Source organism: Taurulus bubalis, assembly GCF_910589615.1.
Source record: "Taurulus bubalis genome assembly, chromosome: 18".
NCBI classification, from domain to species: Eukaryota; Metazoa; Chordata; class Actinopteri; order Perciformes; family Cottidae; genus Taurulus; species Taurulus bubalis.
Genome location: NC_136606.1, coordinates 12,834,982 through 12,846,433, shown reverse-complemented (window position 1 = coordinate 12,846,433; position 11,452 = coordinate 12,834,982). Strand labels below are relative to the sequence as shown.

General features: G+C 39.4%; 2 protein-coding genes across 3 annotated transcripts in view; one reads left to right on the top strand and one right to left on the bottom strand.

The window, feature by feature from the left end:
• Window positions 1-2,165: 2,165 nt before the first annotated feature.
• sec61g (SEC61 translocon subunit gamma) lies at window positions 2,166-4,049 on the top strand (the record flags this gene model as incomplete). Of its 2 annotated transcripts, none has more annotated exons than XM_079234595.1 (3): window positions 2,166-2,261; window positions 2,653-2,755; window positions 2,926-3,032. In XM_079234595.1, the coding sequence occupies exons 2-3, from the start codon at window positions 2,662-2,664 to the stop codon at window positions 3,030-3,032; spliced, it is 201 nt and encodes a 66-aa protein (XP_079090721.1). In that variant the 5' UTR covers window positions 2,166-2,261; window positions 2,653-2,661. The 2 variants fall into 2 exon arrangements, 1 of the variants encoding a protein (XP_079090721.1); XR_013771207.1 differs by lacking the exon at window positions 2,166-2,261 and adding an exon at window positions 3,906-4,049 and having other exon boundaries at window positions 2,716-2,755; window positions 2,926-3,028.
• A 458-nt stretch (window positions 4,050-4,507) lies between these two features.
• tpk1 (thiamin pyrophosphokinase 1) overlaps window positions 4,508-11,452 on the bottom strand; it is a 56,768-nt gene continuing 49,823 nt past the window's right edge. The window contains exon 8 of the mRNA XM_079234596.1: window positions 4,508-4,683. Within this exon, the coding sequence (XP_079090722.1) occupies window positions 4,541-4,683 (143 nt within the window). The 3' untranslated portion in view covers window positions 4,508-4,540. The remainder of the gene's footprint in view (window positions 4,684-11,452) is intronic.

Here is an 11,452-nt window from a genome sequence, read left to right as displayed (position 1 = left end):
CATTCTGTATATTGGTTGATAGTTAAAGCCCTTGACAGGTGACAGATATGAAGTGGGTTTTGTAGCAATATACATACATATATATATTATACATTTATTGATTGGTGAAACCTAAACCATTGGTCTAAACGTATGCCCTTTTCCGACAGCCTTGTATCATCCGCCTTCCTGTTAACTGAAGAAGGAAAAAACCTAAAATTCTGTTAATGTGACAATATTATTACGGTACATAAAATATGTCACAATCAGAATATTAGAAGTACGACGGACAAATGGCAGTTTTGTGCAAAAACATCATCAATACCGTACGGATCAGAAAACACAGTTCTTCACATCAAACTGGCAGACTATCGTGTGTACAATACTGTATGTAAAAATTAAACTAGACTGGCAAACATATTGCAAAGTAATGCTTGTTTGTGACTTTTACGTAAAGTTGCTGAGTGTGTTGAGTTAGCTGTTAGGTTGATCTTTTCAGGTGCAGTAATGTGACACTGGGATTTAACCTTTGAGAGTTAACAGCGATTAGGTAAGTAGTGTATTAACAATGAGAGAATTAAGGGTCTTAAAGTCTGAGTCATGCCACCCAAACAGATGAAGGAATTTCAATGTGACTCACGCCATGCTCGATTCAATAAACTGACAAATGTACAAAAGTAATGTTGAAATCCTGCTGCCTATTATGCCACTTGATTGACACCCCGGTAATGTACATGTGCATATAAAGCAGTGGACTGCAGCACATCAACTTTTCTATAATATAGTATTACTGTGAGAAAGAGACTTGTTACACTGTAGAATTAGTAGATTAAGAAACAAAGATCAAGAAAAAATACCAGAATTATATTCAGAAAGAGTGTCATAATCCAAATCACATGATGGAGTGTTTAGGACAAAAGGAATTTGGTAGGAGCCAGAGGAGTAGTATCAAGGAGTCAAGGACAAATGCTCCCTCAAAGCAATGTGTGTAGCTTGAAATGGTTTAGATACATAATCACACTCACCAAACAACACTATCCCATACGTCAGCTGCCCAAATACTGTTAATAAAAACATGTCTTACTTTTATTCCAGTAAACTGACAGTAAAATATTCCCACATACCTGACTACAGTATATGGAATTACTGTCCATAGTTTGTTCGTAAAACAGATCCCACAGCTGACCTGCTGTGAGACAAACATACAGCATGAAGTTGCATATGTAGCCTAGGATTGAACAAGAAAATGAAACATATTGTCATCAAATTAAATTATCACAGTTATTAAATTATAAAGTTGACACAGATAAACCACAGTAAATAGTGCTGCGTGTTAACATTCAACAGAAATATAATGTTGGAAAAGATTTGTTGTATCTCTTTGATCTTTTAAGTCTTAAAATAATTCAGGTCTCAAAAGTATTTTATTGTTGGAATAAATCCTGATATCATTGACATAGGCTGTAAGAAAGCGAGTGCCTCTGCTTTAGAGGATGTTCTTCCTGAGGCAGCTGAAGAAGTTCAACCTGCCAAAGACCACAATGGTGCACTTCTACACCATAATTGAGTCCATCCTCTGCTCTTCCATCAGTGTCTGGTAGAGGGTGATTGGTTGCAATCTGCCTTCCCTCAATGATTTGTTCGCCTCCAGGACCCTGAAGCGGGCAGGTAAGATTGAAGCCGACCCCCTCACCCTGGACACAAACTGTTTAAGTCCCTTCCCTCTGGCAGGAGGCTGCGGTGCATCAGGACTAAGACCTCACGCCACAGGAAGTTTCTTTCCAGCCGCAGTCGTCAACAAAGCTTGGGACCCCCACAGACTGACTCTCACATCCCCAGGACATTTCAAACACCCTTGCACATCTTTTCTTAATACAATACACATGACACTTTTATTTTATAATATATACTTGTTCTAAAGTACTGTTAGCTGTTTCTTGTTTACCATTTGTACCTATTATTGGACAATGTTGATTGTTTTTATTATATTTTTATTTGATTGTTTTATTCTATATATGTATATTTATTGTTATGCATCTGTCACAGTCAAATTCCTTGTATGTGCAACATACTTGGCTAATAAATGATTCTAAATTAAACCCTCCGAGCCTGTAGGTGGCAGTGTGGAAAATAACTCGAGCTGAAATAAAAAAGAGAATGAAGACCAGTGCGCATGCGCTTGTGAAGGATACGTCAGCTCTTCTCTATTGCCGAGCAGCCCAAGCGCTACGTGTCCCTCATTTTTCTGACTGTCTTGTCGTCCCATACGACCTCAGAAACAGGTAAGATAACGCCGATTCAATGTTTTTGTGTTTTACATCAAGCTAATCCACTTACTGTTTGGATATTTTTGACTATTTCTGATATTATTGATTAGATTTCCCAGCTAACCGAATGTTACGTCGACTTGATAGCATTTTCTCACGATAACGTTAGCTTACAAAGATGAGTTAACAGCTAACGAAAACAACTAACTTCAAAATACGGTTTTCAGTGAGAAGGGCACTCATCTTAAAACGTACTGGTGAATATTTGATAACGGGAGAGAGAACATAGTGTATATTAACGATTTTAGTGTTATGGGAATCGTGAAAGGGCCAGATTGCTTAAGTCAACGTCAGCAGTCAAACCAGAGCTAGCTTTTACATGGATGTGTCTTTATTCCGTCTGCAGCTTAACACCATGGACCAGGTGATGCAGTTCGTTGAGCCCAGCCGGCAGTTCGTCAAAGACTCCATAAGGCTCGTGAAGAGATGCACTAAACCCGACAGAAAAGGTAGGTTTATATTGATGTGTTGGCAGCAGCGTCCACGTTTACAGTAAGAGACCAATCTGCTCTGATACAAGATTGAGTGATCCAAGGAGCAATAAGTGTTGTTTTTCTTTTCTTAATGAGGTCATTTCATTTTTGTTGTATTTTGACATTGATTTTTTTTCCTCTTTCAGAATTCCAGAAGATTGCCATGGCCACAGCAATTGGGTTTGCCATCATGGGTTTCATCGGTTTCTTCGTCAAGCTCATTCACATCCCCATCAACAACATCATTGTGTAAGTAGCAGTAAAACCCCACTTACCTGCATGGTGATTGTATCGTACACTAGGTTATTATTTTTTATACAGTTGAGAGGTTAATAGAGAGGTGGTGGTCTTGGTAGAGGTTGTGTATGTCGCTGCTCTGGCCAGGGACACACTTTTTATTACACTCCCTTTTCGCAAACAAATGCTGAATCGTCTCGATCTACTCACTGCAAAGCAGTTTTAAATATGTCAAATTGGGTATGCAACACGGTATACAGTATTGCATGTTTAATTAGGATTTAACTCTCCATTTAAAATTCACAATCTGAAGTGTTTGTAGTCTGATACAATTCTGAAAAATGAATCCTTAAATAATTGAAATACCACTTATTTACCAGAGCTGGAGCAGACTCACATCATTGAACCCATTTGAATACCTACATTTTGTTTCACACACACATACACATGATTCCAAAATGGCATTATTCATCATTTAATTTTGTGTATTGTTATACAACCAGCATGGATACTATATGGACTAAACTAAAGCAGGTCTTGGTCTCAACAACAGTCAAGCAGTCACACTGGTAGCATTCATGATTTTATTTTTGGACACAGTAGGATAGAACATAAAAATACTATTAATTTAGGCCGGTATCTTAACAGTCAGAATATACTGTTTACTAGAGTGTGAAGTTGGATTGTCTGTTTTTGGAAGAAAGTTGTGGTACAATGCTAAATGTTAGTGGTAACTGACACATGCATGATAATTGTTTCGGGACTAGTTTTCCTCAGCAGTGATCCAGCCGATTTCTTGGTCACATAACTGGAATATTACAGTAATGTTCATGTCCTGTTTAGTTTTCTCTAATCTTTAACTCTGCCTTTTTGTTTTTCTGTTTTTTAGTGGCGGTTAAGTCCTGGTCAAGAAGAAAAACATGAACTTCAATACCCGGGTGCAGGAGACAGTGGTGCAAAGTGTTATGGGGATTTTTACATTTTGGGCACAACATTTATATTTCGATGTGTAAATAAAACAAATGGAAACACACAGACTAAATTTCTCTCGTCTCTCCAAATAGCTTTTCTATCACTATAGCATGTTTTAAACAGTTTAAAAAATATTGTACAACTGTCATCAAAAGGCACAAATAATTTGAAGCTGGATGTACAATATTTCCTCTCGTACTTGGCAGACGCCCTGACTTCAAAAGGCACATGGTGTATGTAGGCTGTTGTACAAAGCCGATACCTGCACACATTTAAAGGAAGATGTACTTTCAAGTTTAGGGATCGCAATGTCTCTATCTGATGTACTGTCATCTCAGTCCTTCTCAAAAGTTCCCTGCTATCAACATGTTTTAAAGAGAACCAGATTTCTGGTGGTATATATATATTTCTGGTGCTTTCAGCTTCCTCCTTTTACCTCATGCTGTACAAAACATCTAAAACGTGTATGTTTGCCGTAGCCCAGCTGTAGCAAAGTAGTTGCACGTTCTTATTCGTCAAATGTGGCTCGAGAAGAAGGGTACTTCTGTGTCATTACCCATCCTCACAGATGGCCATGCTCCAGAGCAGGGGCTGGTCTGTTGTCACGGTTACAGGCTTTTTGGGGTTTCCAGGTGCCACGGGTTCATAGGCGTTGGAGGTGCTGACCAGCTTCCCAAACTGCAGGACTTGGTTATCTGGACAAGAGGAGACAGACATGTGATTAAATGCAGAAGTAATGAGGTTCTACTGAATGATACTGCACCTAATGGCTACTTTAAATAGTGTAGTTAAATTATTCAATGGGGGAAAGTAGATAATTGTTATTTTCTGTGTGACTAGTTATCTTCTAATCATGCACACTGCAGTCTGTATTTCCTGTTATTTGACTATTAATAATGCAGCTATATGTTAAGGCCTTGTCTGGAGCACCAAGGCGAGGTGCTCCACCTGACTTCGCTTTACGTCTGAGCAAAGACATTTGGGTAGAGAAAAGCGGCCCGAGGCCAAAAGGTTAACAGCCAAAACCGCACACGTTCACAAAGGCTATTATTCTGAGGCCACTGAGCATACTTTATCGTGACTGAAGTGCCAACCAGTCCCCTCACAGAGAATCCCTCAGCTGCCTCTAACAGGAAAGGTGACCACTGAGTCAAATCAGGCTTTTTGTTTGGCATCCTGTGCCAGCAGAGAGTAAAAGAGAGTGAACTCAACTTTCATGTGGAACATTTTTAAACAAAGATGATGAACTATTTGTATACATCTTTCAACCACATGATGAGCACATAAGTAATTTACCAGAATATCTTCCCCTAGAGAATCTCACTGTCAAGACATAATGCTTTAAAGGTTAAACCGTAAAAGTAGTTGATGAGATGTTCTTTAATTTCGTAGTTACATTTTCTGTGTGTTCCATTGGTGCTAAGTGGTGTTTTACTTTATATAAAGCGACAACAACAGCGTGAATGTTCTAAAAGGTGAACTGAAAGATTTTCCTGAACGGACACCGAGCCAACACTGACATCAAGTGGTCAAACCAGGAGGCTCAGTAGCATCTGGAGTGAGGGGATCACAATCACTCAAGAGTTTACCCAAATAAATAAGTAATTATCTTTCACCCTGACACCCTGTGCTTTTAAACTGGTAAAGAAAACTCTCCTAACAACTTAACAAACGAATAGCTCTAACTCACACGTTGTGTACGTGACATTTATTTTGCGAGGAATTTATTCATGCAAAATAATGACTCCTTAAGGAAAGTAACGAAACCATTAAGCCGTGCTTCAACAGGCCCAAATGGCAGAAATAGAAATTTGCGTGTCACTTTTCCCATTAAAAGTTACATCTATTCAGGCTACATTGGCTCTGAATAAGCTGAGCTGACAAACACCCTGAGAGTGGAGCTGTTGGATCGTGGCTAATGTGAAAAGGGCAAACTCCCCTCAGGAGATTCATACCTGGGGCACTCTATTATTCATTCAGTATAATCTGTCACTGTGTTCTTACAATCTGCAGCAAATTAAACAGTGAAATATTCCTACCATACAGGTCAGAAAATTCTGCTTTTATTGTGTTGGCGTTTTGTTTGTGATACAAAAAAAGGTTCTGCTGTGGCTTTTAGTTTCAAGTCAAACAGTGTTTTTTGTTGGAAAATGCTATCTATCACCTGTCTCAGCACGGTCATAAACCAAGAAAACACTGTGGCTTTTTAAATTTTTGGGTCTCTAAAGCACTCAATTGCACAGCTCTCTCAAATTTGACTGCTAAAAGCTTTGACCTTACTTTTTTTTTAAAACAATTTAGAGCACATAGAGCACTTGGTTTCACTGCTTTATGAGCAGAGTGAGTAGCACAAACCACAGCTGGGGAGGGAGGGGAGGGAAGTTTTGTTTCTACCTGTCAATCATCTCCGCGCCATTAATAACTCAATTTTATTTCCATTTAAGGGGCTAGCATTGCCATCTGCACGTATGAATAATTTGTGCCTGGACAAATTACCTTAAAAAGTCACCAATTTGTGACTTCATTAACATTCCAACTATATCAGAGATGACAGAGCATGCATTTATTGTCATATCTGTGGAGTTATTGAATCTGACTGTTGTTGCTGTGCAGTTAAAACTGACCAGGTAATATATCACATATTATTCAGCAAAGTCACATCATATAACAACAGCAATAATAACAATGCAGATTTAATCGGATTTCACCACACCAAAAAGGCGTTGCTTTACTCAGGTGAATGCAGTGCAGTGCAGTGCTACAGGAGTCTGTAGTTTTCGGTAGTAGAGCTAGCTTTCATAAACTTTGACTCATCTCAAAGGCATTACTGCAGTAAAAGTGTAAATCATAAATCTTCAAGTCTAACGACATTAGTTGCCAATGCAACTGTGGCATCAACGTTTTTTGTGGGCCCTGTATATTTCAATTCTGTGTTTTACAGCTTTTACATGTACAATTTAAATCCCATTCTCTTGTGTAGAATAACAAAACTAATTAAGCATACAACCTCAAAAACGCTATGCCTCAAACATCATACTGTACAGTAAATTGCACACTATTAACCCAAACCAATACTCGATGATTGCATTGTTTCAACATCTTTTAGAAGAAACAAAAGAAGGACAAAATAAAGAATTTTATAAATATGCAAAAATAGTTTCGGTGCAATCACTTCATGCAAAGTCAAAAATGTACACAAAGGAACAAAAACTGGAGAGAATGAAGCGAATCATTTGTCCACAGGCGCCTGCACACACATCAAACAGGGACAAAAAAAAAGTAATTCTGCTTCAAAAGACTGCCACACAAGCATGGTATTAGACCAGCTTGACTCAGAATGAAGAGTAAAATAAGCTGTATGTGAAGTTAGGGTACTTAATAATTGAGTGAACACAGAGCCACAGTGTGTAAAAGAATAATTTCCGACTGTGTTAAAGTGCCAGTCTGAAGTTTTCACTCTGCAGGGGAATTTGTTTTCACCAGCATTATACCAGCTCAGCCACAAAGGTTGCCAAATAGCTGCGAAAAACACAGTATAGTCGAGGCAGATATTGTAGTATTCTTTATCATGTGTGTATCATGGTTCTACACAAACATGTGATTTCTGCATTTGATTTTCAGTTGGAACCGTTTTGGTTATTTTTCCCAAACAGATTACTCCATTTATGTTTTTTTCCGTGATCTTCTGGTTCGAAGTGTGCTGGGCTCAGTTGGAAAAGGGTGCTGTTACATACATCTGTGCACCAATTAGATATTAGCAATACTAAGTATAAAAGGTGATAACAGTAGGTTGGTAGATTGTTTATGCTGCCGGGCCCTTATCATATAAATAATAAAAACAACAAACACCACCACAACAAATAATAATAATAATAAGTAAAGACTTAACCAAACTTAGATTTTTGTTTATTTAGCCATGGACATTACACGTCAAAGTTACTATTAGAGGCTTCAAGGTCATTGTGTAAGGTTTGGGATAGGCCTACAATAAATCTTCAGTAAGTCAATGAATTAAATAATAAATTAGTAATGATGTTAATGTAAAACAATAGTTGAAAAAAACAACTATAATGTAGCTAGAAATAGCATCAGTGTGCCATAAATAAGCCTACTAGGTTCCTCAGCAGGCTGCCACGGCTCGATGGCTATAACATTATCAGAAGGTTTCCCCCACAGCACACTGTGATTATATTACAATCAGAAAGGAGAAAACATAAAACACAAAAATGAGGATGTTTTCAGGCGTAAAAAGGGATGGCTGGTGTAAATACCCAGACTACCACCAGGGACAGCAGAGCACTACAATAAGGGAGCATTTGTATTAATGCCCAACAGAATGACACTGTGGCACCTACATTATCCCCTCTGGCTGTCTCTCATTCACACATCCTTTTAAAAATGCACACACACACACATATGTGCGTGCAAACTCTTTACCACACAAAAAGCTTTCAGATGGCTTCATTAGTAATCCCCTCCTCAATGCTGATACCGATCAATAACGGCCCCCGTTGCAAGGGGGACCGAAATGAGCGTCGCACCCTCCAGTGATAACAATGGAGATGTTTGCTGCCTGTAATTGCATTTCCAGCGCCACAGCTGAAAGGGCCCGTCAGCTATAAGTAGACCGTATTTACACAACAAATTACCCAGGAGAGAGGGCAGGAGAGGAGAGACTCACAGACACTTAGACTGCAGTGGACAGGTAGAGAGGGGAATTATGGGCATTTTTGCAATGGAGGGAAGACTCTCACTGCTTTATTTTTTGGCTCTCAATGTTGTATTACAAACAGGTTCTCAAAAGTCATGTTAAATTACCTGGGATATGTTCGTCAACTGGTCTCCTTCTAAAGCTTCTATTTAAGTTAGTGTATTAAGAAATTACCACCGTATTTTTGAATGAAACTCAATTCATTTCTTTTCGCAAAGCTAATGCTGATGTCTTCTCTTTGCTTACTGTACAAGTTGCACCTGTTAGAAGGGATTTTTTATTTATCATTTAGCCGCTATCGTTCTGAGCTGTAAGGCCATCGCTGTAACCGTTTTATCCCATGAAGATGCAGATCCACATGGAGACGACTAAAAGCTGCCCATCATATATTTTCTAATTCTAATTTTACTAATCACTCGTAATGGAGAGGACAGGACAGGAAAATGTGACACATCACACCTTTAAAATAACACTAAGTGAGCCACTGTGATCCCCGCTACTCCAACTTACAACGAGGAGACAATTTTCTCTCCCCATTACATCTGAATGTGTTTAGCATCAAACGCGTGTCCCCTTTTAACGCGACTTGTCATCGAGAGGCAAATTGAACGCATTCAGTCAGATCCTCCACTCCTTTAGACCGGTGTGCTATCCAATTTCATCACGCTTCACAGTTTGAAAGAGAAAATCATTTTCTATAAATCATGTTTGTTCAATGCTGAGCTGTCCAATTACTAAAATGAGGTGAATGTATGACTGTGAATCCTGCCCTTCTCTTGCCACCTTCGGAAAGACGCCGTACATCATTGCAATAAATAGACTGTACGTAATCTATAGTTATTCAAGGTAGACCAAGAGCAATGAGATAAAGTTGAGGCAGCGTTTGATCTAAGGCCTGTTTCACCTCAACAATCCCGGAGAGTATAATGTGTTTATGAAAAAAGACATGAAGTGAATGAATTATGAACAAACAGTTGTCTGTAGTTTGCAGATGGGTGAGGACGAGACGTGTGTCAATGCACAATATTCAGCCAGGTTATATCGAACTTTAATGGAACACAAGAAAAAACTGTGTTTCCTGGTTGAACCATTAAGATGCTAATCTTTATGAGAGCCTAAGGGTTGTTTGTTCAGTTGATTCAAATCCTGTGGAAAACAAGTGGAAGACAATGACCATACTATAGTATAGTAATATAATAAAACAAAAATACATTTTATTATAGTATTGTATATTATAACAATAAAATGAGATTTTGAATATCACTGATCTGAAAAATATGGCTTTTCTATTCAAGAAATCATGCACGGTTCATATTATATCAGCATGTCATTTCAATACGGTGTCCTTCATTTGCTCCACCTGACAGTCTCCTCATATGCGAGGCTATTTATTGGCCCTGACATGTGCCAAGACTTGCACTAGCACTGTTAGCACCATCTGCTGTGCAATGATAGCCACTTCCATTAAATGTTTATGACGGGTTTGTCTAAGAGTGAGGTGACAGACGCTGTTCTGGCTTCAGTTGACCTTCAGATAAGAAAACTCGTCTCCGCCGGGAATGTGGCATCAGTCAGCTGAGCGGCACCAATGCGAACAGACAGCAGAGCAAATTATACATTTTGATGGTCAGGGGTTAATGTGGAGATATGTTTTTTGTTGATAGAGCGGTTAAGTAGATGAGTTGATGTGTTTGTGCAAATTAATATCCTGTTAGGAATACTTGCGTGTATCGTTTACTTGTCTATACATTAGGCCGTAGCTAACTCATGTTCAGTCCAATATATGTGAATGCGTGCACTTCTCCTCTGCCTCCCTGCCAGTCTGCAGCTCCACTGGGGGTACTAGCAATGCTTTGCATCAGGCGGCTCTTCATCCCCCCTCTGCCCCTGTGTGTGATGTGCACAGCGCTAGAAATCTACAGATCCATAAATAAAACCATAAAGCAGCAGTTTCCCCTCCCGCTGCCACACAGCACCGCTACAGAATACATGCTTTTCATTTCCCCTCGCTAGGACCTTGGTGAGCGGGGGCGAAGGAGGGAGGGAGGAAATGAGAGGGGAGAGAAAGAGAGAGAGAGTAAGGAGGAGGAAGAGGGGGGTAAAAGGGCAGAGAGTGGCGTCGTCATTATGCAGAACGGTGTAGCAGAGGAAGAGAGCGAGAGTGAACATGTGTAGAAAGTGATATGAAAGAAAGAGCAAGACAGAGAGATAAAAGGAACAACAGATTCATCCCTTTAGCCTAAATCCCTAAAAAAATTATAGGAGAACACTAAGCGAGGGTGCAGACGGAAAAACACCAGAGAGAAAAGAGAAAGGAGATATGAAAATAATTGGAGAAGGTCAGGGTGTCTGCTTCTGGAGAAACAGACAGAAAAGGAGAGATTTTACAGTGGAGATGTCTGCCTTTGGCAGGGATAAGGGTTAAGACCTCACTGAACCAAGTTTTGTCAGACATTATCTGTTTGACTACAAGATAAAGTACAAAGCTTTACCTTTGAAAACAATCTTTTCCGATCTTTAGAATGCCCTCTGAATGCTGACATCTCAAGCTGCACACACTGCTAACGGCTCGGGACGCGACTCGAAACTTAAAAAAGGTCCCATCAACGTGCCTTGCTTATTTTTCCTTAAAAAAAGGTGACCAAGCATAATTGCACGTGACCAAATCTGTTCAGACAATGAGTAGAGGCGACATGTAACTCACCTACATTTTCAAAATACGGTACATGCGTATCCTCTCAGAGGGTCTTCAT